Here is a 27,808-nt window from a genome sequence, read left to right on the forward strand (position 1 = left end):
TGGGTCCTCACTCTGGCTGGCAGAGGGAGGTGCGTGGAATAATTCCGGAAGCGGGGGCTCCAGAGAGAGAGCAGGGAGCGTTGTTGAGGTCTCATATGGGCTCTTGCCCAGGGTACCACTTCCAAGGTGGATGCCATGAGGCCGAGAACCTGCAAATAATCCCAAGCTATGGGCCGGCTGGCTCCCATCAAGGACCGGAGACGCGTCTGAAGTTTTAACCTTCTCTTGGTAGTGAGACTGACTTTGTCTGCCTGGGTGTCGAACTGTACTCCCAGGTATTCCAGCGATTGGGAAGGCTGTAGGCAACTCTTGTTGAGGTTGACTACCCATCCCAGGCTTTCCAGAAGGGCGATCACTCTGTCGGTTGCCCGATGGCTCTCCTCATGATTTCGCCCTGATCAGCCAATCGTCTAGGTAGGAATGAACAAGGATTCCTTCCCGTCTGAGTGCCGCTGCTACCACTAAGACCACCTTGGTGAAGGTCCGCGGTGCCGTGGCTAACCCGAAGGGCAGAGCCTGGAATTGGAAGTGGCGTCCCAGAACCTTGAAGCGTTGGTAGCGCTGATGATCCGGATGGATCGGGATATGCAGATAGGCTTCTGACAAGTCTAAGGCCGTGAGGAATTCTCCTGGCTGTACTGCGGTCTTGACTGAGCGCAGAGTTTCCATGCGAAACCTTGGGACCCTTAAGTATCGATTGACTGACTTGAGGTCCAATACAGGCCGGAAAGTGCCCTCTTTCTTGGGTACCATGAAATAAATGGAATAGTGTCCAGAATTCATTTCCCATGCAGGTACTGGGATGATGGCTTTCAAGGACAGGAGCCTCACCAGGGTAGCTTCCAATGCTGCCTTCTTGTGTATGGGACATGAAGATTCCACAAACTTGTCCGGAGGGAGATGAGGAAAGTCCAGATAATACCCCTCTCGGATGATGGCGAGGACCCACTGGTCCGACGTAATCTCGACCCATCTGGGGTAGAAGAGGGTTAACCTGCCCCCTATGGCTCCGTCCCCCAGATGGATCGGCTGATTCTCATTGTGATGCGCGGCCGGGACCTGAACCCGAGCCAGCTCCCCTCTTGCGCTGCTTGGTCCGAAAGGACTGGTTCCTGGCCTGAGGACGAGGTGCCTGGTAGCGACTCCTATAGGGAGTGAAGCGCTGGGAGCTTCTACTTCTGGAGGGCCTTGGAAAGGCGCGCTGGTTCCTTCTGAACCGGTCTTCCGGCAGTCGAGGTACTGGAGAGGCGCCCCATGTGCTGGCCAGTTTATCAAGGTCGCTGCCGAACAGGACAGAACCCCTAAAAGGCATTCTGGTGAGGCGTGTCTTCGACGGAGCATCGGCTGACCAATTCCGGATCCAGAGCTGCCTCCTGGCGGCTACGGAGGATGAGACCCCCTTGGCTGTTGTACGGACTAGGTCTGATGCAGCATCCGTGAGGAACGAAAGAGCTGACCATGTCTGTTGCCGGAGCATTGTTCCTGACCTGTGACAAACAGGAGCGCGTCACCACTGTGCAGCAGGTTGCGATCCGCTTAGAGCTGCCACCTCAAAGGTCTGTTTCAGAATGGCGTCCAGTCGCCGGTCATGAGGCTCCTTGAGGGCCACCCCCCCTCAACTGGAATGGTAGTGCGCTTGACCACAGCGCTAATCAAGGCGTCCACCTGAGGGCACGCCAGCATCTCCTTGATTGCCGGTTTCAGGGGGTACATGCCCGTCAGGGCCCGACCCCCTTTGAATGAGGCCGCTGGTGCCGCCCATTCCAAATCTATCAGTTGCTGTGCTGCTTGTAAGAAAGGAAAATGGCGGGCTGTAGGACGAAGACCTTCCAGCAGGGGGTTCTGCGTAGAGGGCACCGTAGTGCTGGGACCTGTAATAGCCAACTCCGCCAGGCACTGAGATACCAGGTCGGAGAGATCCTCCTTAGGGAAGAACCGCCTCATGGTTCGATATGGCTCAATCCCTGAGGGAAGATCCCCTCCTCCTATGGTTTAATGGAACAAAGTCAGCATGGCTTTACCCAGGGCAAGTCTTGCCTCACAAATCTGCTTCACTTTTTTGAAGGAGTTAATAAACATGTGGACAAAGGTGAACCGGTAGATATAGTATACTTGGATTTTCAGAAGGCGTTTGACAAAGTTCCTCATGAGAGGATTCTAAGAAAACTAAAACGTATGGGATAGGAGGCGATGTCTTTTTGTGGATTACAAACTGGTTAAAAGACAGGAAACAGAGAGTAGGATTAAATGGTCAATTTTCTCAGTGGAAAAGGGTAAACAGTGGCGTGCCTCAAGGATCTGCACTTGGACCAGTGCTTTTCAATATATTTATTCACCTGCTTCAGCCGCACAGCCAATCGGGGGACAGCCCCTTTGGCTTAAATTGATAAGCGGAAGCTAGGCGTTGTGCGCCGGGCGTCGCGCGCACGAAGGAGCGCGACAAAGGGGCCTGCCCCTTTGTTTCGCCCCTTGCTCCCCCCGAGCAGCACCCCACTAGTCTTCCTAAACTGTTTCTAGCAAATTCACTAAAGCCAAGAACACCCCGCCAGAAGCAGCCGTCTGTCAATTGGAGACAAGGACTCTCACCAAAGAGAACTACGCTCATTAAAGACAAGCCTCAGACCGTTCGCAAATCTCAGCCCTACCAACACCTTGGACCTCACATCAAGCGCATCACACGTAAGTGTGTCTCCGTCAAAAGACTTTCACATGACCTTCCTGGCTAAACTCATAGCGTAAAATACTTAACAGTATCTGCATATTATAAACCACATTATCCATATGCCAACCTACTCTGTTCTATTACTCGAAGTATGACAAACTGCATTAATCTTTTCTACTGCATTTCTCTGGTAAATTGCTGTACCCTGTACTCTGTTAAATTGTACATCTCCCGTTTCAATTGCATTATTCCGGTCAAGTACTCTAATGTTGTTAAACTGCACTAACCTATTCATTTGCACCACAGAGCCTACATCTGTATCTATCTGCTACAACTGCATTATTCTGTTCAGTTGCTTTACTGTGCCTGCAGCTCACAATTGTCCTTCTCCACAATACTCCCCTACTAGCCCTCTACCCAATAATGCCCCCACACGCTCACCCCTGTCCCCCCAACTACCTAATCGGACACCCCCCAAAACTATCTCTCCCCCCTTTCTCCCGCCACAACACTCTAAAAAGGCGTCTGACCTCCATCCCCATTTCTCTCACCTCGCAAGCCCTCACCATCTCCCTCATTTCCCTTCTACTCATTAATGCCCAATCCCTAAGACAAAAAACACATCTTCTCCATGATATTTTAACTGACTCCAAACCAGAAATTCTTGCTGTTACCGAAACCTGGTTCAAACCCTGTGACACCCCCCTTATTAACCAACTTCCTTCTGAAACCTATGACATTTTTTCCATCCCCCGCAAAAAGAAAAGAGGAGGGGGCCTACTCCTCATAGCTAAAAAAGAATTCAAGCTTACCTCACAAACCTGTAATATTCCCATTCAATACGAAGTAGGCCTTTTCAAATCGCAATCTCTACAAATCTGCCTTATCTATACCCCTCCTGGCCTTCTAGAAAAAGACCCCTCCCCCCTCATTGAATTCCTCACCATTTCCCTCTCTCCCGACATCCCCATGATACTCCTTGGCGACTTTAACCTCCATGTTGACTCCGTTCCACAATCCCCACCATGCGAAGCCTTCATCTCTTCCTTAGACGCAATGGGCCTCACCCAACTTATCCACTCCCCAACCCACAAAGCCGGTCACACCCTCGACCTTATCTTCACCAACTCACTCATCAACGTCATCCACTCCCCCACATGCCTCCCCGTCCCCTGGTCTGACCACTCCATCATCAACACAACTCTCTCTCTACAAACCCCATCTACACCCTCTCCCTCTCAGCCTAAATCCTTCCAATTTCGTAAAACCTGTCCCCTAGAAACCCTTGCCACGGCTTGCTCCAACATCCCAAATCACATTGACCTGGAGACAGCAGATAGTGCCATATCCTCCTGGACTGAAACTACCCAAGAAATCGCTAACAAATTATGCCCAGTCATCCAAAAAACAATCACACAACCCAAATCATCCAAAAAACCCTGGTACACCCAGACACTCAAAACCCAAAAAACCAAGCTTAGAGCAGCAGAAAGACTTTGGCGCAAACATCCCACTCCTGCCTCAAAAACCATCTATCACCAACTCATGCATGCATACAGAAACGCCATTCAAACAACAAAAAAAGAATACTATGCCAAAAAAATTCACCACCTCCAATTCAACCCAAAGGCTCTATTTACCCTAGTCTCAAATCTTACTAAACCTATCGTGTCTACACCCCAAGTCCTCTCCTCACAGACACGATGCAATGAAATTGCCCTCTTCTTTAAGAACAAAATATCAAATATCACCGCCAAGTTTAACCCTAACTCCAAAAAGTCCTCTAACACCAACAGTATAACCCCCCCCACCCCACACACTCTCACCTCTCTCTCTTCATTTGAACCCTCCTCTACCCTAGAAATAGAAAACATTTTAAAAAAGATGAGACCCTCTTCCCACCCCTCAGAAACTATCCCCACTAAATTACTTCTCGCTATTCCTAAAACAATAGCCTCCTCACTCTCCAAAATCGTGAACTCTTCCCTGGAACACGGCCTTGTCCCTATCCCCCTGAAACAAGCCGTGGTCAAACCCATTCTAAAAAAACCCTCCCTCGATCCCTCCAACCTATCCAACCTCCGTCCCATTTCTAACCTCCCCTTCCTCTCCAAAATCATGGAGAAACTAGTTAACTCCCGTCTCTCCGACCACCTAGAACAAGCCAACATACTCCTTCCAATACAATATGGTTTCCGAAAACACCTCAGTACAGAATCCCTTCTCCTCTCCCTCACAGACACCATCATCAAAGGTATGGATGCCGGTAACTCCTACCTTATTGCCATGCTAGATATTTCCGCCGCCTTCGATACCGTAAATCATAACATCCTCATCAACACCCTCATCAGCATAGGAATCACAGGTACTGCTCTTTCTTGGATAAAGTCCTTCCTCCAAAACCGAACTTACACAGTCCTCACCGACAATTTTACATCCCCCCCTGTTAATCTCGACTGTGGCGTCCCCCAAGGATCCTCCCTTTCTTCCACCCTATTTAACATCTACATGCTCCCCCTCACAAAACTCCTCTCCAACCTTGGTATTACACACTTCATCTACGCAGATGATGTGCAAATCCTCATACCCTTCACTAATTCTGTCCTCACTGCTCTCCAAAAATGGAACACCATCCTCACCTCCATAAACCAACTCCTCACCGACATGCACCTAGCCCTTAACCCGCAAAAAACTGAACTCCTCCTCATCTCCTCAAAACATACATCCATACCCTTTCCCTCCACCCTCCCAATTTTTTCTCTGACACAAGAAACCTGGGGGTTACACTCGATAACCAACTAACCTTCAAACCATACATCAAATCTATCCTTAGCAGCTGTTACTTCAAACTACAAACCCTCAAAAAACTCAAACCTCTTCTCTACTTCTCTGATTTCCGTACAGTACTTCAATCTATAATCTTTTCAAAAATTGATTACTGTAATGCACTCCTACTTGGTCTCCCTGCTACCCACATCAAACCCCTACAACTCCTTCAAAACGCTGCTGCACGCATCCTAACCAATGCCAATAAGAAAGACCATATTACTCCCACCCTCATTAATCTCCATTGGCTTCCCATTCACTCACGAATTATTTACAAGACCCTTACCCTCATCCACAAAAGTATTGCTAACGAACAATACAACTGGCTAAACCCACCCTTCCTCCCTCGTACCTCCACAAGACCCACCCGCTCCTCTCTCCGTGGAACCCTTATTCCCCCTTCCATTAAATCCACAAGACTCATCTCCACCAATAGGGCCCTCTCTCTCGCAGGCCCTTCCCTCTGGAACTCCATGCCTCCCGACCTACGTACCGAAACCTCCACGCCCGCTTTCAAAAAGAAACTCAAAACCTGGCTCTTCCTCCAAGCCTATCCCCAATCATCTTCATCCCTTACTAACACCCTAACCCGACCACCACCTCTCACCAACACTCCCCCTCAGGACCTACACCCGACACCCACCCCCTCCAAGGAGCTTCAAACCTAAAATAAAAAAAAATAAATAAATCCAAAAACTTTGTATATAACCTGTGTACATATTAGTTGTTCCTAAAACCCCTGTACATATCTTCTCCCTATGTTTTCCTTTTCACCCCCCCTCCCCCCTCCTTTTGTCTCGTATATCCCTACCCTTCCCTCCCCTACTTATTTATCTAGTTAATTGCTATGTTACTGCATTTATGCTACAAACTGTTCCCTGTAAAGGCTTTGCCTATATATTATTGGTTATAAGTTATCTGTAAACCGGCACGATGTGCAAACTGTTGTCAGTATATAAAATCAAATAAATAAATAAATAAATAAATTTATAAATGATCTGGAAAGGAATACGACAAGTGAGGTTATCAAATTTACATTGGCCACCCTCCAGTCTTCAGGTAGAATGGATGATTTTAATGATAGGTTATAAATTTTAACAAATACATCAGAAATTTCATTTTTGAGTTCCTTCAGAACCCTAGGATGCATACCATCCAGTCCAGGTGATTTGCTACTCTTTAGTGTGTCAATCTGGCCTACTACATCTTCCAGGTTCACAGTGATTTGGTTCAGTTCGTCTGACTCATCACCCTTGAAAGCCATCTCTGGAACTGGTATCTCCACAACATCCTCGTTAGTAAACACTGAAGCAAAGAATTAATTTGTCTTTCTGCAATGGCTTTATCTTCCCTAAGAGCTCCTTTAACCCCTCAATCATCTAAGCAGTTCAACCGACTCCCTCACAGGTTTATTGCTTCGGATTTATTTTTTAAAGTTATTTTGAGTTTTTGCCTCTACAGCCAACTTCATTTCAAATTCTCTCTTCGCCTGTCTTACCAATGTTTTACACTTAGCTTGACAATGCTTATGCTTTTTCCTGTTTTCTTCAGATGGATCCTTCTTCCAATTTTTGAAGGATTTTTTTTTGGCTAAAGTAGCCTCTTTCACCTCACCTTTTAACCAAGCTGGTAATCATTTTGCATTCCTTCCACCTTTCTTAATGCATGGATCCGTGATAGACATGGTCCTCGGGCACTGGGGGTACCGACGAAGACCGGTCGACGCTACGAAAAAGTACCCCAACGTGTGGTCAATGACTAGCGGTCACCTTGGAGCGAAAGTCAGGAATCGACTGCAAAGTTGGGAAAAATTGTAATAGAAAGCCTACTACACCAAGGAGACACTGACCGCAAAGGGGGACCAGATGAGGAGATGCACAGGAACCTGAAATTTATTGAGAAAAAACAAGAAAAATGTAGAAATCCATGTCTGCAAGGCAACTGCATTGTGGAAAAGAAGAGACTGAAGAGGGATCTCGCATGGACACGCGGATAGTAGGAGGCTGGACATGTTGAGTCTGCTGGTCAAAGTTTCTAGAAATTTTGGCAAAAGCTCTCCATGCCAGGCTCCATCGGATGATGTGACCCACATGTGAGGACTACCATCCTGCTTGACCTAGGAGAAAACCAGAAATTTTGTACTTCTTTCCATATGGTGTGCAAGAAATTTACCATGTACATCTTCTAGTCAGCTATGTACAGTTAAAGAACATATGTTCTGAAATTATCACTTCTGAACAAAGTCCAAAAATCTTGGACTCATGGTCTAGAGCAGTGGTTCTCAACCTTTCTAATGCCGTGACCCCGCAATACAGTTCCTCATGTTGCGGTGACCCCTCGCCCCGCCCTCGCCCCGTGAGGGTGGGGTGAGGGCGGGGCTTTGGTCAAATGGGGGCGGGGTTATGGATGGGGTTGGATTTTAGTGCACACTTATCATTTAATTATGACATTTATAATGTGAATGTAACTCAACTCACCATAGGTTCTCACATGCATGGCACACTGACCCATGATCGTCACGGGGCTAGATGTAAAAGTACAGTTTGTATCCACAGGAACCCCCCTGACCCACAATAATGGATGTAAAGCAGAATTATGACATTCCCCATACAACTCACCCTACAAAAAAGATATTCTGGTTCTAGTGACATCTCAGTAACAGCAACTCAAACTCCTTCTATTTCCAGGCTCAATAGCCCTACTTATGAAAAGACAGCAGTTTACCACCAATGCATGTCCTCTGAGAAAACACAACAAATAAGACCGATACAAACGCTTACATGCTAGCAAAATATCTCATCTCGGTAACAGACACAGAACCGACCTAACATACTCCCAGGATCTGTAGTAACGCACATAAACTAATCCGCACACAGTTACACCTGTATTATGGAATACACTCAAACAGGAGCAACCCTATCTATGAAAAGGCAACACTACAAATATTAAATCAGTCCCTAAAAACCAATACACCTCTTATTAGGAAAACAGAACTAGCAAGCAGCTATAGATCCCCACACAGAAATAATTGTAAAACTATACTAATAAGCAGAATAAATGTTTCAAAACAGCTATGAACATCCAACAATTAAAAACGCATAAAAACTATTAAACATTCTCCAAACACCAATAAAATATTTCAAAAAAGCAGACATCACACAATTAAAATGGCAGTCAAGAAAAATAAACTTAAAAAGCCACCTTTACTTACCCCCCTCCAGCAGCTCTCCTACTCCCCTTCCCTGCAGGCCGTGGCACTCACCAGAAGCAGCAGTAGAAGCTAAGCTCTATACTTATGGTCCTCTTCCTTAGTGCCCATGTCTCTCACACACACACACCATACCAGTCATGCCCCCATGACCAGTTTCTGTCTCTCACACACCAATCATCTCCCAAACAGTCTTTGGCACACACACACCAGTCACTTTCCTGAACAGTTTCTCTCATGCCATACACACACACACACACACACACACACACAGGCTTCCCACTCCCGTGTTCTACTTACATATACGGGCTTCTGACTCTCATAATCACTTTCACACACACACACACACCAGTCACCTTCCTGAACAGTTTCTCTCATGCCATACACACACACACACACACACAGGCTTCCCACTCCCGTGTTCTACTTACATATATGGGCTTCTCACTCTCATAATCACTTTCTCTGTCTCTCTCTCTCTCACACACACACACCACACCCACACACACTCACTCACCAGTCTCTCACTCCCATGCTTGTTCTCTCCACATGCACAGGCTTCTCATTCCCATAATCACTTTCTCTCTGTTACACACACACCAGTCTCTCTCATTTCCATGCTCACTCTCCACGTGCACAGGCTTCTCATTCCCTGAATCACATTCTCTCATATTCACACACACACACCAGTCTTTTTCTCTCACACACACCATCACCTTACCAAGCAGTCTCTCTCTCTCATGCATGCACACTCACCCTGGTTTCTCACTCCCATGCTTTCTTTCACCCCCACAACACCAGGCTTCTTACGCCCATGCTTTCTCACATACCCAGACTTCTCACTTCCATGCTTTTTCTCTCTCTCACACACACACACATCAGTCACCTCCCTGACTAATGTCTCACACTCTCACATACACATCAGTCATCTCCCTGAGCAATCACTTTCATTGTCTCTCACATACACACACACATCAGCTCTCTGACCAGTCAATCACACACAGGCTGGCTGGCTGCTTCTCTCTCTTTCTCTCACTCACTTCCTCTTCTCCCCCGAGCACAAATGGGAGCTGCAGCAGCCTCTGCTGGCCAAGAAAGAAGAATCCCATCGGCCGCGGGAGGCTCATGCTGCTGTCTCCTTTCTCCATTACCGGCTGCTTCTATTGCTCGGGGACCGATGCTGCAGCCGCTGCTGCTACTTTTTTGCGCGGCGCAGCTCTCTCTCCTTCCCGCGCACCACGATTCACTTCCTGTTCCGGGTCACGGGAGGGGGGGGCAGGCGCAGGAAGAAGAAAAGGCCCAGCCGCGGGTGCAGAGCTTCTTCTAGCGCCGCTGCCGTTCCCGCTGGGCTTGAACGTGCTGACAGCCCGGCGGCAACGGCAGCGGGAGAGACCGGGAGCGCGCGACCCCTGTGTTTTGGGCGTTCGACCCCCGCCGGGGTCGCGACCCATAGGTTGAGAACCGCTGGTCTAGAGGGATAGACATTTATTTATTTATTTATTTATTTAAAGTCTCTTCTATACCGATAGCCGTTCGCACATCGTATCGGTTTACATAAAACAAATAACTCTGGGCAGGGCCCTTACAAGTAACAGTCGAAAACAAGTAACAAATGAAAAGTAATGGGGAAAGGTGTGATAACAATTACAAAAGTTTTAAGGATGGGAACTAAATAAAGGGGTATCATATGCAATACGGTAACAGTAACTATAGATAAAACTGATTGGCATAATAATAAATAAATAAATACAACAACTATAATATAATAACTACAATGTACAGTGTTTTTAAAGCATTCTTAATCATATTCGAAGGAGGAGGTAACAGGTCAGCTACTCGAATTGTTACTCGATTGCTGTTGGAGATTTTTATGTGTGGGGGGAGGGGAAAGGGGGTAAGCTTGCTGGAACAACCAAGTTTTAAGTTTTTTTTTTAATTTAGGAGTAGAGGTCTCAATGCGTAAATCAGGAGGCAAGGAGTTCCATATAGTGGGGCCAGCAAGGGAAAATGCTCTGCTCATGGTAGATGAGAGTTTGATAGATTTGATTGATTGATTACAGAGGGTTCCTTGTAGGGCTGGGCGAGTAGGTCTATTGGAAGTGCGGGGGAGGAGAGGGGGGTTGATCCAGTTGAGGTTAGCATTTAACAGACTTTTATGGATGAGGGAGAGCACTTTGTAAAGTATTCGAAGTGAATCAGACCTCTTGGAAGGTCTGGTGAGGGAGCTGCATCTTGTCAAATTCTAGAGATAGCAAATGTTGCTTACCTGTAACAGGTATTCTCACAGGACAGCAGGATGTTAGTCTTCACATATGAGTGACATCACAGGATGGAGTCCAATCACGGAACACTTTTGTCAAAGTTTCTAGAACTTTGACTGGTACCTACTGGGCATGCCCAGCATGGCACTAAACCTGCAGCCAGCAGGGGTCCCCCTTCAGTCTTGTTTAAAGCTACAGGAAGTGCCGAAAAATAAAATAAGAAAACGAACCCAACACCGCGGGGTGGTGGGCGGGTTTCATGAGGACTAACATCCTGCTGTCCTGTGAGAACACCTGTTACAGGTAAGCAACATTTGCTTTCTCACAGGACAAGCAGGATGGTAGTCCTCACATATGGGTGAGTACTGAGCTGAGGATGTCCGAGAAATGCACCAAATGTACCCAAGATGTGCAATAGGTACAAGGATTGGGGAGGAATTTGGTAGAGGGCATCCTGAACCCTAACGGGCAGGCGAAAGGGTGTTGGTAAGTCAAGTTGTAAAAAGGTTGCGCAAGAAAGATTGGTCGAAGATGGAATCTTGTCTTCCGGCCATGTCTAAGCAATAATGGGCTGTAAAGATATGGAGAGAACTCCAGGTAGCAGCCCTGCAAATGTCAGGAAGCGGCACAGAGTGTAGGTGTGCTACTGAAGTTGCCATGGCCCTCACAGAGTGTGCTTTAACACGGTCTTGAAGTGTAATGCCTGCTTACTGATAGCAAAAGGATATGCAGTCCACTAAGGAGGAGGGAGTCTGCTTATCCACAGGCTGCCCCAATTTGGTGGAATGGAAAGAGAAACAATTGAGTGCTTTTCCTGTGGGCAGCTGTACGGTCTAGATAGAATGCTAGAACATGTTTACAATCAAGGGTATGCAGAGCCTGTTCTCCTGGATTGGAGTGAGGCCTGGGAAAGAAGGTAGGTAGTATAATGGATTGATTAATGTGAAACTCCGATACTACCTTAGTTAAGAACTTAGAGTGAGTGCGAAGTACTGCCCGGTCCTGCAGATGTTTAGTGTAAGGCAGATAGGTAACTAGGGCCTGTAACTCACTAACTCTGCGAGCAGATGTGATTGCCAAAAGAAAAATCACTTTCCATGTGAGATAGCAAAGATGACAGGATTGGAGAGGGTCGAATGGTGGTTTCATGAGCCTTCCCAAAACCAGATTGAGGTCCCAAGAAGGGGCCGGAGGGCGCAGTAGAGGCTTGAGGTGAAGCAAGCCCTTCAAAAAACGTGTTACGAGGGGCTGTACTGAAAGAGGAACATCCCCGACACCTCTATGGAAGGCGGCTACCGCACTGACATGCATTTTGATGGAGGAGGTTTTTAGACCTGATTCTGACAAGTGCCAAAGATAGTCTAGAAACTTCGTGGTGGAATAGGTAAAGGGATCAAGGGATTGAGAAGAACACCATGATTTAAACCTGTTCCATTTGTAAAGATAAGATGGAAGGCTTCCGTGAAGCAATCAGGACATGGGAAACTGGCTCCGAAAGGTTAAGTGGCTGAAGAATTAACCTTTCAACATCCAGGCCGTCAGAGACAAGGCCTGAAGATTGGGGTGGCGTAGGCACCCGTCGTTCTGAGTGATCAGAAGCGGGTCCTTTCCCAAGGGAATGTGCCTGCGAATGGAGAGGTCCTGAAGAATTGGAAACCAAACCTGGCGAGGCCAGTGAGGGGCTATCAGGATCATGCGTCCCTTGTCCTGATGTAACTTCACGAGAGTCTTTGCGAGAAGTGGAAGTGGAGGGAATGCATATAGGAGACCGGTTGCCCATGAGAGGGAGAACACATCTCTTGGCTGAGAGTGTTGGCTGCGAGTGAGAGAGCAAAAGTTCTCTACTTTGCGGTTCTGAGGTGACACAAAGAGGTCTATGTGGGGGTAACCCCAACATTGGAATACTGAGTCCGCTACAGTGGGGTCAAGGGACCATTCGTGTGGTTGAAAGGCGCGACTCAGCTTGTCCGCCAACACATTGTCCATTCCCAGCAAGTAGGTGGCCCTGAGGTATATCGAATGGGAGAGGGCCTCCGCCCATATCTGCGCAGCCTCCTGACACAGTAGGTAGGAGCCTGTGCCTCCCCGTTTGTTGATGTCCCACATGGCCACCTGGTTGTCCGTCTGAATGAGGATGACCTGGTTGGAAAGGTGATCCTGAAATACCCTGAGAGCATATCTGATTGCTCAAAGCTCCAGGAAATTGATTTGGTGTTTGGCTTCCTCTGGAGACCAAGTTCCTTGTGTCTGCAAATCGGCGACATGGGATCCCCAGCCGAGGTTAGAAGCATTGGTGGTGAGAATTATTTGAGGGTCTGGAGCCTGGAAGGGCAGGCCTCGGAGGAGATTGATCTGATTTTGCCACCAGGCTAGAGACTGACGAAGTGAGTCGGTGATGTGGACAGTGGTCGATAGAGGTTGGACAGACTGAGTCCATTGTGACCTTAGCTTCCACTGCATGACTCTCATGGCCAAGCGGGCCATTGGGGTAACCTGTACTGAGAACTCCATGTGTCCTAGCAGGATGAGGAAGTGGTGTGCAGTTGTGCGGTGCCGAGACTGTAGCTGGTGTGCGAGAGATGAGAGTGAGAGCTCGCTGTCTAGGCAGAAATGCCTTTGCCTGCAAGGTGTCCAAGTCTGCCCCAATGAATGATAAAGTTTGAGATGGGACTAAGCAGGATTTTGCGTAGTTGACGAGAAATCCTAGCGAAGTCAGAGTGCGTAAAGTAAGACGTAGGGACGACAGAGCAGCCTGCTGAGTGGGAGCCCTGATCAACCAATCGTCTAGATAGGGGTAGACGTGAACACCTTAAGTCCTGAGGAAGGCTGCTACTACTACGAGGCACTTGGTGAAGACTCATGGTGCAGATGCCAGGCCAAATGGTAGCACTCGGTACTGATAGTGCTTGGGGCCTACCAGAAATCTTAGGAACCTGCGATGAGATGGAGTTATCGCAATGTGTGTATACGCGTCTTGGAGATCGAGAGAGCAGAGCCAGTCTCCTTTTTGGAGAAGAGTTAGGAGGGAACCCAAAATTACCATCCTGAACTTTTCTCGGTGGAGGTACTTGTTGAGGGCACGTAGGTCCAGAATTGGACGAATGACGCCTGATTTTTTGGGGATTAGAAGGTACCAGGAATAGAATCCTAGGCCTTGTTGGGAGTAGGGCACTGGCTCTATTGCTCTGGACTGGAGGAGGAGGGAGACCTCCTGCTCCAGGAGAAGTGAGTGGTCGGATATTCTCCACGTCGGTAGAGGTGGGGAGTCCGGTGGGATGGAGAGAAAGTTCAGGTGGTAACCTTGAGAGATTATGGCAAGGACCCACTGGTCTGAGGTGATTGTGTGCCACCTGTTATTGAAATGGCACAATCGATCTCCCACTGGTATCTGAGGCAGTGGAAACTGGCTACTGCTCTCTATGCAGGAATCAAAACCCAGAAGCAGGGCCCAGCTGAGGAGCCATCTGCGGCTTTTGTTTCTGCGGTTGATGAGACTGGGCCTTTTGGAAAGGTTTCGTGGAACGAGTCCTAGACTGTGGTGGATAGGACTTCTTTGGATGGAAGAATGACTTTTTAGTATCCTTCCTGAAAGGCTGTTTGGAGGAATACTCAGAGGGCATCAGAGAGAGTTGGCGTAGGGTCTCAGGATGGTCCTTGAGTTCTGCCACCGTCAGCTGAATCTGTTCGCCAAACAGATTGTCACCTATGCAGGGCAGATCAGATAATCTGTCTTGTACTTCAGGGCGCGAGTTTGACGACTTAAGCCAGGCCCATCTTCTTGCCGAAACAGCAGTTGCAGATACCCTGGAAGCAGTGTCGAAGATATCATAAGAGGATCTTATTTCATGCTTCCCTGCCTCGAAGCCCTTGTGTACCAGAGTTTGAAGCTGTTCCTGGAATTGCTGAGGCAGGGACTCTGCAAAGTCCTGTATCTGCTTGAATAGGACCCTGTTATACTGGGTCATATACAGCTGGTAAGAGGCGATCCGGGAGATTAGCATTGATCCCTGGAAGACACGCCGGCCAATGGCATTCAAGAATTTCTGTTCCTTACCTGGGAGAAAGGAAGAGTGGGGTTTTGATCTTTTTGCCCTCTTTTGGGCCGATTCTACAACCACAGATTGGTGATCCAGCTGAGGTTTCTGGAATCCTGGGGCTGACTGGACCAAGTAAGTGGTATCAGCTTTCCTGTTGACTGGAGCAACAGAACCAGGGTGTTCCCAGTTCTTTTTGAGGAGATCCAAACGAACCTAGTGAATAGGGATGGAGGTTATTTCCTTGGGAGCATCCAGGAATTGTAACAGCTCCATCATTTGATGCCTATCATCTTGCTCAGTCTGTAATTGGAAGGGAACCAATTCAGATATTTCCTTCAAAAGATTTATGAAGGACAAGTCCTCTGGAGGAGAACGCTTCCTACTTTCAGTAGGAGAAGGCGGCGATGGTAAATCATCGGTGTCTTGAGATGACTCATCAGTCCAGGTGTCATAGGGATCAGCACCTGTCCCTATAGGAACCTGAGAAGGACGGGACGATGGTATTCCTGAAGGTCCTGGTCTAGGATCTGAAGGCATCGAGGGAAGTACTGGAGGCACCGAAAAAGGAATCGAGGGCACCGGTGCAGGCTTCGAGGGCATCGATGGATGGATCGGTGGTGCCGATGGGCGCATCAGCATCGATGGTTGAGGCATCGGCAGGACACCCGATGGAGGAATGCGGAACGGTGTTTCCCCTCCCGATGACAGGGTAAGTGGGGAAGGCACCAGAGCCATCGGTGACCCAGGATACATTGGTGGAAAAGCGGTTATGAGCGCTTCCATCTTCGAGAGCAGTGGTGCCAATGCTGCCGGAATGGGATCGATGGTCGGTTCTGCGACTGGCACAGATTTCACCGCTGGGGGACCTTGGAGTCTGTGCATCGCCTTATCAATGGCCTCCTGAATCATCCGGTCCAGTTCTTCACGGAGACCTGGAGAAAGCAGCCCCCGGCTCCGGAAGGGAAGAAGGAGGCAGAGGCATAGCCGGAGGGACCACTGTTAAAGGCGGAGTTGCGGCTCCCGAATCCCCTGCGGGTGAGGGTTGCCTCGGTGACCCGGTCGCAGAAAGAGTGCCTTTTCTGGATGGGGTTTCTTCGATGGTGGCTCGGACGATGGCGAGGTCAATGATTTTCCTTCATCGATGGTCCGAGACTTCCGGTGTCAATGCCGATGTTTCTTTCTACGATCCCCTCGGTCCTGAGGGGGAGTAGAGGTAGTCAAAGGCCGAGATGTCATCGATGCCAGACGGTCACCGGCCGGTGGCCGATAATGGCGCGAAGTGGACGGTGCCGGTTCAGACGACGTCGATGCAATAGACGGCGGAGTTTGAGAACAGAAGAGAAGTTCCATTTTCTCCATTCTGGCCTTGCGACCTTTTGGTGTCATTAAAGCACATTTGGTGCAAGTCAGGACATCATGCTCGCATCCGAGACATATTACACAGACTTTATGCGGGTCTGTTATGGACATGGTGCGAGTACAGTCCGGGCACCGACGGGAGCCCAACGCCATGGCCTTTGAAAAATTTAGCCATGGTTCGGTCGACGGCCAGTAGGCCGCGAGGGCCAAACCTGACGGGAACCGACCGACAATGGGTAAAAACTTACTGGAGTACCGCGGAGTCAAAAATTCGAAGGAGGGACCCCTCTGGGGTATGAAAGGTTTTAGTGATTCCGTGAGGAAAATTCCTGTCAGGAATCTCTGTGGAGCTCCTTAACCGCGTGGCTACTGCTACGCGGAAAAAAGAAGACTGAAGGGGGAACCCTGCTGGCTGCAGGTTTAGTGCCATGCTGGGCATGCCCAGTAGGTACCAGTCAAAGTTCTAGAAATTTTGACAAAAGTGTTCAGTGACTGGGCTCCATCCTGTGATGTCACCTATGTGAGGACTACCATCCTGCTTGTCCTGTGAGAAGGTTTGAAACAGTATTTTATGTCTTTTTTGTTAACAGGAAGCACATCTTCAAGCAGAAAAGTTACTGCAACCAACTTCTTTAATTCATCTAGCTCTTCCTAGAAGCAAAACATGGGGCTCTAGGCTCTCCCAAGGCCTCCAAATGAAATGAGATGGTCTTCACTATCCAATGCACAAACATGGGAAAAGAAGTGTCCTCCAGTGAAGAACACTTTTCTAATGGTTGCAGAGAGTCTTTGCAACAAATTAATCAGGTTGAGAGACCTCAGATTCCTCAGGCTTTGACTCCTCCAGTTTTAGTGGAAGAATCTGGGGATGAGCCAGCCTAGGTGCCAAAGGTTTATTTTGAATGGTAAATCTCCACAGAATTTAGATAGCTATCATCACAATAGCAAAATTCCTGGCACCAAGGCGTTTTACTCTTCTCAACAGAACTGGAGTTGGCACTAGTTTTGAGGATTGACCTAGTTTCAACACCAATATACCCAACACACAATAACAGTAATGACACCTGAAACAGATGAATACATTCATCAACAAACAGTTCAATGCATGTTGGAACATCTAAGGTGTCAATCAAATACCAGCTTGACTCTCTCACTGCTCTAATCTCTCTGCTCTATTTATCGCCAGTGAAAAGATCAGGCTGAGCCTCATAGGGAACTGCACATTTGCAAACACAATACAGAGGTGTTGTTTGATTCCCTTGGGATACCAGCAAAACCCCAACATGGGAAGCCAAGGGGTCCTCCAGACACAGCTGCTTCAGAGCACAGGCACATTCTAATATGTCTTTCATTGATAAGAGAGTCACATGACCATGCTGCTTTATCTTGAGAGTTGAGTTCACCAAGCTCTTTGGATGACAAACAAAGAGTGGGATATGTCTCTGCTCTTGAGCCTTTCCTTGTTCTGAGGTACTGAAACAGGCAAGGACCACTTGAATGAAGCCTGACCACCAGTACAATCATAGTCAGATCTCTAGCCTTCTCCTTGGGCTTCAAGTTGAACTTACATTCTCTAGTCAGGAGGGCCCAAACTACTCCTGGCAACATTTTTGTACAGACAGGGGTCGATTTTCAAAGAAACGTATGGCCCGTCCATGTACGCGCGTTTTCTGGCGCCTGCACATGGACGCAGCTATTTTCTTTTTTTTTTTTTGTATTTGTAATACATAAACTTTATTGAACACAGCATACAGTTCAGATATGGCAAAACAATAATAACAATTAAAAATAAATGAAATTTCATAGCTGAGAAGAGACAGGGCAATAATAACAGGTAAATGAAAATCATAGCTAATACACAAGTGCTCCTCAGCAGAAAGCACTAAAATGCTAATGTATAATGCTATGTCAAAAATTGGTTGCGAAACAAACATATGTATTTTCTATATAATGCGTAACTCCCCAATCCCCCCTCCCCACCTTTCCAGTTGTCTGCTTAGATTATAAAACATGTAAGGAAGATGCCAGAATGAAGATTAATAAAATGTTGTGAAAATAAAAACTAGAAATTACTTTGTCTGGCTCTGTATTCTTTGTCTGCTAGTGATGGAGGAATAACAAGTGATTATGGCATGCAATACCTACTATGCATCTAAGGTCTAACTACCGATCTCCAAGGAGGGTGTTCCCTGGGTATGTAACCAGGTGATCATAGGATGCCATATGGCTTTAAAAGACTTTATAGTATCGTTTTTCACAGCAGTGAGATGAGACATATGGTAATGGTCATGTAATCTATGAAGTACCTTTAGCATGGGTGGAGTGTCTAGCGATTTCCAAGCCTTAGCCAATTCAGCCCTAGCTGCAATAAAGACTTGGTTACAAAATGTATTGGTCTGGGACGGAAGGCCTTCCAAAGGGATATTAAGTATTTATTTATTTTATTTATTTGGAAGCTTTTATATACCGATGAACGTTGGGAACATCTCATCAGTTCACAATAAATGAAATGCAGCTAAAAGAGCTTTACAGTGAAACAGAAAACAATGTGCATAAAATTAAGAAACAGAGAACGAAGGAACATAACGCATAAGAATAAATGAATACAGGTAAAAAAGAAAAGTAAAACTGAACGATTTACAAATTATATGGCATAAAGTATAACTAATTACAAGAGGAATGTCATAGAAGTCACAGGGGAAAAGGAGCCAGAGGGGGGAAGTGAATTGTTAGGAGTATACTTGTTTGAAGAGGCAGGTTTTCAGGATCTGTTTAAATTTTTTTGGGCATGATTCTTGCCGTAGGGAGGTTGGGAGCTTGTTCCATAGGGCGGGTCCCGCCAAGGATAGCACCTGAGCTCTAGTGGAGCCGAGCTTAGATTGTTTGGGTGAAGGTATAGATAGTGTTGCTCTGTGTTGCTGTCTTGTAGGTCTGTTTGTGTTGTGAAAAGTGAAGTGTTCTTTGAACCAGTGCATATTTTGGTTGTGGAGGGCTTTGTGGATGAGAGTGAGAGATTTGTATGTTATTCTTTCAGTGACTGGTAACCAATGAAGGTGTTTTAGTACAGGGGTGATGTGGTCGCTTTTGTGGGTGTTAGTGAGGATCCATGCAGCAGCATTTTGGAGTAATTGAAGCGGTTGCAGCGTGCTTTTGAGTAAGCCTAGTTTAAGGAGTTGCAGTAGTCAATTTTAGATAAAATGAAGGCTAGCAGAATGGTGCGAAAGTCGCTGAGGTGTAGAAGGGGTTTTAGTTTTTTGAAGGAGTGTATTTGAAAAAGCAGGCTTTGAGAGTGTTATTAATAAATAAAGGTAAGATGGTTATCGATCGTGGTGCCAAGGCTGTGCACATGTTGGTTGGAGGCAGTGGAGGAGTGGGGAGTGTTGCCTGACTGAAGGGGAGGGGAAATGCTTTGTGGTGCGATATATAATAGAGCTAAGAGCAGGAAGAATAACAACCCTCCCATCCCACAGCAATTTTGTAATGTTTATTTGCTTTATTTATGTGTTCTTAGTAGATCTTAGTTTGTATTCTACTTTATAATAGATTAACTGTTCTATATGTTCCATGTAAACCGCCATCTCGGCGATAGTTATCTCTGTTATCTGTGAACCGGAGTGATATGTATATTATACAGGAACTTCCGGTATATAAAAACCAAAAATAAATAAATAAATAAATAGCAGCTCTGTTTTGGCAGTGTTAAGTGCAAGAAAGTTGCTTGTCAGGAGTGTGTTAATGACTGATAGGGTGGAGTTCCAGGTCTCCATGGCTTTGTGAAGGGTGTCATTTACAGGTATAAGGATTTGCACATCATCAGCGTAAATGAAGTGCGGGAGGCCTAGTTTGGATAGAAGGTTGCAGAGAGGGAGGATGTAAATGTTGAACAATGTGGAGGAGAGGGAGGAACCTTGAGGAACACTTGTGCGAGGGGGATAGGTTTAGAAGTACAATTGCCTATCCTGCAAGTAGGATTGGAACCATTGAAGGGCTGATCCTGTAATGCCAATATCAGTGAGGCGCTCTGCTAATATTTTATGGTTGACAGTGTCAAAAGCAGATGAAATATCAAGGAGGATCAGGATATGTGAGAGACCTTTGTGAAGGCTTTTGAGGATGTAATCAGACAGAAAGATAAGTAAAGTCTCAGTGCTGTGATGTCGTCGGAATCCGTATTGTGACTGTGAGAGAATGTTGTGTTCGTCTAGGTAATCAGTCAATTGTCGGTTGACTGACTTTTCAAGGATTTTAGCTATAAGGGGCAGGTTCGAGATGGGGCGAAAGTTAGTGAGGTCGGATGGATCCAGAGCACGTTTTTTCAAAATGGGTTTGATGATGGCATGTTTAAGATTTTTGGGAACGATGCCAAGTGTGATGGATCTGTTGATGATATTCGAAATAGGTTTGGCGATGATATTAGGGATGGTGAGGAGGGTTTTAGTTGGGAAGGTGTCTGATGGGTGTGTGCATGGCCTCTTTTTTTTAAGATGGATTCAATTTCCACTGAGGAAATGGTTTCAAGTGCAGGGAGCCTTGCAGTGTTGTTATCCAAATGGAAGTCAGTGGAGGCTTGTGTAGAGGGGAAACCAGACATGATGTTGTTTATTTTCCTGTGGAAGAATGTAGCTAAGTCTTCACATTTGCCCTGTTCATCTGAATCTTGTGTGTAATTTGGACTGGATTTTGTTAGGCTGTTTACTAATTCGAATAGGGCTCGAGGATTGAATTGGAGGTGGTGGATTCTGCGAGCGTAGAAGTCTCTTTTTGTTTTATCGATGGCTGTTCTGTATGTATGGAGATAAGCTCTGAAGATAGTTAGTAATGCAGGGGTGGGATTTTTCCGCCAGTTTCTCTCCAGTTTTCTGAGGTTGCGTTTAATGGATTTTAGCTCAGTGGTATACCAGGGTTGTTCTTCCTTTTAGCTGGGTTGATCATGCATGACTGCACGGGACAAAGCTCGTCCGCTATTGAACTGGTACAGTGGTTCCAAGAGTCATGGGCAGTTTCTGCGTCAGTTAGGTCGAGTTTGTTGAGTTCCATTGTGAGGGCTGTTACTAGGTCTTCTTGTTTGCAGTTACGTCTGAACTGAATGGTTTTTTTGGATTGTATGGGTTTGTATGTTTTTTTTGGATTGTAGAGCATACTTAGGATTTAAATCCTCGATGCCTAGTATTACACCTAGTAACCACTCATGGACCTTTTCCCAGAATAACATTGCTTTTGGACATTGCCACCATATATGAATACAAGCAGCCATTTGACCACACCCTCTCCAACAAACATTAGGAATTGCAGGCATCATTCTACGGAGTTTCTCCGGGGTCAAGTGCCATCGATAAAGGACTTTATAGCATTGCTCTTGTACAGTAGCAGCAATAGATACTTTAGATAATTGAAAGATCACTACATCCCAAACTTCTTGTTCGATATCTTCCCCCAAGTCCCTGTGCCAGGCCTGAATGTGAGCTGCAGAGTATGGTAAGTGATTATTCAGCAATTTATAGATTTTGGAAAGAATACCCCTTATTCGGCCTGAATGCTCACAATAGGTTTCAAAAAGGGTTTTGGTCGGTTGTACCTTATTAGCGTGTGTCAGTGTCACTAAAAAGTGTCGTATCTGAGCAAATTCAAGCACCTGAGAAAGGCCAGGCAAGTCCAGCTTAGGCAAAGATATACCGCCCTAATGGGTCTTGTATAATCTCCATAATCTCATGTATGAAATCCCTATTAATCAGGATACCAACACCTGCATATTTGGAGTTCTTTGTACTAGCAGCAAGATATATATGTGGGTATTGTTTAAATGAAAGAACCCTTTCGTGGTGCTTCCGTAAATGTGTCTCTTGTATCATTGCGATAGAAACGATGTGTTTGAAGCTCTTGGTTAAGGAGAAACCATTTACAGTAGTGATTAAGGCCCTTCACATTAAGTGACAGAATACACTCCCCTGGGTTCGGTCTCTGAGTAAGTGCAGTCAATCTAGACATATTGTGATTTTCATAGCAAAATGATATCTACTATAGCAAAGAATACAGTAAAAAATAACCTATGTTCTCTGGAAAGGATAACCCCAGAATACCCCATAATCTAGTATCACCCCTCCAAAACATATGGGTGATGAAGCTCCTCACTCAGGAGTCACCCTTTACCGACATAGTTCACCCCCTCCCAAATCAATGAAAAAAATAAATTGATAAAACCCAAATTTTAAAACGGTCCTTGGGACCTGACAGCCAATGGGTTTTCAAAATATCCACAATAAATATGCATGATGTATATCTGCATATACTAATCTTCATGATATGCAAATTTATCTCATGCATATTCATTGTGGATATCCTGAAGACCCAACTGGTGATAGGTTTGGGAAGCCCTGTATTAGAGACATTCCTTGCATCTATTATTTTAAAACTTGTATATAATTTTCCTAAATACATTCTTATAATTTTGAGAAACACTAAGCTTAATTCCCTTGTACCAGCATAATCACTACAGATCAGGCAAACCAATTCCTTTTCAATGTGCACAGATATGAAGTTATGCTCACTCATTCCTGCCCTGCAGGTATAAAGTCACACTTACTTATTAACTGTATGTTCATATAATGTGATGTTACAATCATTTTCCTCATTCACGTCTAAATATTCAACCAGGCTCTCATGCAAGAAATCTTCAAAGTTCCTGAGAAAGAAATATAGTTTATGATGGGGAATTGCTGTAAACATAAGTATATAACAGTATTTGTTCATCTCTAAATATATAATTCAAGTCAAACTTTTCTTATACAAACCTGAAATCTTATTCCTAAAAATAATTCTTGTACAGTCTTTGTAGGAGTCACTCTTTTACAGTAATACAATATTACTGTGGTCTTATTTGAGATAAAAAGGAATCTGGAGCCTGTATAGATGGTGAGAGATGTTAAAGGATGAACAATAAAAGATATGGTAGTACTTCAGCTTCTGAGACCTCACAGGTGCAGACTTTAGAGGGGAGCAGGTCTTGAAAGATCATGTACATCATCATCTCTTTTATTGGGCCTTTAAAAGTTCATACACTCTATAAAAAGACTCCAGCTTTTCCAGAACTGTCCAAGCTTAAGGATGAAAAACAATTTTAACAGTTTACTTTCCAACCTCTACACTTGTTTTTTAGTATTTTGATCTGATAGGTATGTTTGGAAGCCTATAATAGAGGCTCTACATATGAAATTATTTCTCTGATACTCGCCCCACCCTTCAGCTCTTGGAATGTACATAAATTCTTACACGATTACTTGTTCCTACATCCAATGAGAGCTTTAATATTCCACCTTTCATGCACTTGAAAGCAGATTCAGGTAACTATTTTCCTGTCCCCAGAGAGCTTACAATCTAAGGGCCTGACTTACTAAGGCTTTTCTTCCATGCTGTGTTTATGGGAAAAATGCTTAGTAAATGAGGTCCTAAGTTTGTACCCGAGGCAATAGAGGATAGACCGGCTGATGCAATACAGCGCACTCAGCCAAGCGCACTGTTTAACCTGTGGTTGGACGCACATCTTAGACAAGCGGCCGCAACCCGTTATGCTATAAAGGGATTAGCGCCTGTCTGAAGCAGGCGTTAATTTCTGAGCAGCCCAAAAACTGTACAGAAAAGCAGAAAATACTACTTTTCTGTACTATCTCCATGATATTAAGTTGGAGGAACAAAAAGGAGGACATTTAAAAATAAAATAAAATAAAATAAAATGTGCCGGCAGTCAGCCACCCGCTGCCGAGGAGGCGCTAGGGTTGCACAATTTCCCCTAGCACCTCCCTTCTACCGCAGCAGCTGATTTAAATATTAAATCGGGTGCCCTGAGAGGTTGATCTGTGCACATTGGGAAAGCGGGAGCTCATTCATGAAAACCTGCTTTTCCCGGGCCCACACTGCATCAGGCTGAAAGTGACTTGCCAGAGGGCACAAGGAGTGGCAGTGGGATTTGAACCCTTGCTTCCATGGTTTGCAGGCCACTACTCTAACCATCAGGCTACTCCTCCACTTTGTGCAACTGGTCTAGAATTCCAAACAGAAAGAGACTGTAGGGATTGCAAGCTGATTGATAGCTTGCATCTTATTCCATGCTGGAAAAGCAGTTTTTCAATATTCTTTTCAGTCTCTGTTGATTTTTTCTCTCAATAACTAGTGCTGTATTGTTGCATCTTCTTCTGCTCCTAGATATTTATACATGCCTTCCTTCTCAAGTTCTTTTATATTTCAGTCTTCAATTGGAGAGATGTTTTCAGTTTTGCTTAATTTTCCTTTAAAGGCGGCAACCGTTGACACTAAAGATCCTGATCATCACACTACATCCTTTTAAATAAAACATTATTGAAATTTCATCCTCCGCCTAAATACGATAATGTCTTGAATGGATAGAGACAAGAGTTGGGGTGGAAATCGCTCTTCCATATATTTTAAAGTGTTTCTCGAGAATTTGAACTCAACAAATCCTTGCAGGAAACCTAATTAAATTTCTCCTGAGGATGTATTGCTCCCAAAAACAGGTGCATAGATATAATATTGCTGAATCCAGTGTATGCATGAAATGAGGATAAGGCGTGGATAGATTGGGACATCACTTTTGCACTTGTCCTCACATAGAGGAGTATTGGAAGAAAGTACCTCTGTTTATATCAGAGATAACTGGAGTGTTCTCCTTGGAAGCTCAAATTTTCTTATTTGATGATTTTATAGGATTATGCTTGTAATGATAGCTATATCATCTATAGACTGTGGGGTAGAAGAGTTCTATTATTAGCAGAGAAGTGTATATTGCAAAAATGGCTGGTTCCAGCGGTGCCCAGCTTAGTGAAGCTTAAAAACATGGTGAATGAAAAATATGATGAACAAGTACACCTGACTAGGAGACGACATGAAGATTTGGGACTCTTTCTTACAATCCTTATCACCTCATTCCCAAGTGCCAAGCTTGGGAATGAGCGCCAAGGTGATGGCCTGGATTACAAACTGGTTATTAGACAGGCAGTGTGTGATGGTGAATGGAACCTACGTTGAAGAGAGACCGGTGTTAAGCGGAGTGCCACAGGGATCAATGTTGGGACCGGATCTGTTCAATATCTTTGTGAGTGACATCGTGGAAGGGATAGAAGGTAAGGTTTGTCTATTTGCAGATGATAACAAGATCTGCAACAGAGTGGACATGTCGGAAGGAGTATAGAAAATGAGAAGTTATTTAAGGAAGCTTGAAAAGTGGTCGAAGATATGGCAGCTGGGATTCAATGCCAAGAAGTGCAGAGTCATGTATCCGGGGAGTGGAGGGGGGAGGGCAGTAATCCAAAAGAGCTGTATGTGATGGGGGGTGAAGGGCTGATATGCACGGAGCAGGAGAGAGATCTTGGGGTAATAGTGTCTAATGATCTGAAGTCAGTGAAACAATGTGACAAGGTGATAGCCAAAGCCAGAAGTATGCTGGGCTGCATAGAGAGAGGAATAACGAGTAAGAAAAGGGAAGTGATTATCCCCTTGTACAGGTCCTTGGTGAGGCCTCACCTGGAGTACTGTGTTCAGTTCTGGAGACCGTATCTCAGAAGGGACAGACACAGGACGGAGGCGGTACAGAAAAGGGCTACCAAAATGGTGGGAGGTCTCCAGTAAATGACTTATGAGGAGAGGTTGAAGGACTATATATATAAAATATGGAGGAGAGGAGGAGCAGGGTAGATATGATACAGACCTTCAGATACCTGAAAGGTTTTAATGATGCACAATCGACAAACCTTTTCCATGGGAAAGAAGTTAGCAGAACTAGGGGTCACATAATGAAACTCCAGGGAGGTCGACTCAGAATCAATGTCAGGAAATATTTCTTCACGGAGAGGGTGGTGGAAGCCTGGAACGCCCTCCTGGAGGGGGGTGATGAAGACAAAAATGGTGAAGGATTTCAAAGCGGTATGGGATAAACACTGTGGATCCCTAAAAGCGAGAGGATAGAAACAAAGAAATTAGTGGTGTGGCGGTTACTACCCTTAACAAATAAGCCACAACTTCATTGCTCTCTGCTTCAACAGCATGGAGAAAGGAGGAGAAGAGAATTAAATATAGACAGCAAATAACCAGGACACTGAATTTTGCGGCCTGGGAAAAATAAACATAGGGGTAACTTGCTGATGCAGCTGTTACTACCCTTAACCAATAAATATGAAATTCTTGATGCAACTCCAACAGTACTCTCAACTCCAACATTACACTCTGCTTCTATGGCAAAAGGTAACAGGGAATTTGGACTAACAGCAAACAACAAGGGCCCTGACTTTGACGGCCTGGGAAACTGATAAGAATGGGGGACTTGTATGGCTCAACAGAAACTACCATAAACTTGCTGGACAGACTGGATGAACCGAAGGTCTTTTTCTGCCGTCATTTCTAGGTTTCCTCAAGCCAGGAGCTTGATTTTAAACGATATATCTGTGTAACCTAATAGAGTGAGACCTTGGAACTACTGTTAAATATTTCATATGTCAGACGCTTCTCAATATTAAGTACTGGAGCACTGTTGTGGTGGGGTGTGCGTGTGTTGGGGGGTTTGTACTTTAGAGGTGATAATGTTAAGATACATTCATTCCACTACCTGAGGTGGAGCAGAGTAAACCCACCATCGGGCAATATACTGTTATAATGTTTTCAAGAATGTTATAACAAAAATATTGACAAATATGCAAAGGTGGCCAAATGTCATCCTGATGTAATTTTTCAAACTACTAAGTGACTATCACAAGAGCTGTAAAACTTCAAGTCAGCTACACAAGGTAAATACAATGTTATCCATGGATCCTTAGTATCTCTAGGATTAAGGCTAAATCCATAGCCCAAGCAGTTGATAACACTCAGTGGATTCAGTGCCAGGCAAACAAACTGTGACAAGGAATCTCCTGAAATATTCCTTTTCTGGATCTTGACGTTACGAATGACACATTGTCCATCTTTATTTATTTAAAAGTTCTTACGTTGCCTTCATGAACTCTGAAGTTTGCCTAAGGTAGTTTATGAATTTTCATAGTGCAGATGGCATATAGTCAACTATGCACTCGATTAATCTAGGTTTTACTCAGTACATTTTAAAGCAATTTATGATCAATATCATGGAATGCTATCAAAAGCTTTTTATAATCAATCCATGCTATACTATCATTTCAACTTTATTTTTGTATGCAGCAGGCCATGATGGTTTTATTCAGCAACAACTTATCTGTTTCATATACTTCTGCGTTGTTGTCCTTCTGCTCTGTCACCATGTTGACTATATCTATATGATTGTACATCTATTACAAGCTTGCAGACTGTAGGTATGCACTTTGTGTGTCAGTAATTTTGGGGGAAGCTACATGGCTTTCCCAAAGGGAGCGCATTTCCTATTATTAGCCATCGTGGTAGTAGTTCTGGTTCTCTGATCAAATGATTTTTGAAGTTTGACAAG

General features: G+C 45.3%; 1 protein-coding gene across 3 annotated transcripts in view; it reads right to left on the reverse strand.

Annotated features, from left to right (window-relative positions):
* The window catches only part of POLR3B (RNA polymerase III subunit B), a 527,519-nt gene that overhangs the window by 182,447 nt on the left and 317,264 nt on the right, over nucleotides 1–27,808 (reverse strand). For all 3 annotated transcript variants that reach the window (XR_003856035.1, XM_029597388.1, XM_029597387.1), the window contains one exon: nucleotides 22,934–23,032. Coding sequence is in view for 2 of the 3 variants with exons in the window: in XM_029597388.1 (XP_029453248.1) it covers nucleotides 22,934–23,032 (99 nt within the window). In the remaining variant the exon portion in view is untranslated. The remainder of the gene's footprint in view (nucleotides 1–22,933; nucleotides 23,033–27,808) is intronic.

The sequence above is a fragment of the Rhinatrema bivittatum genome, chromosome 4, assembly GCF_901001135.1.
Source record: "Rhinatrema bivittatum chromosome 4, aRhiBiv1.1, whole genome shotgun sequence".
In the NCBI taxonomy this organism is placed as follows: Eukaryota; Metazoa; Chordata; class Amphibia; order Gymnophiona; family Rhinatrematidae; genus Rhinatrema; species Rhinatrema bivittatum.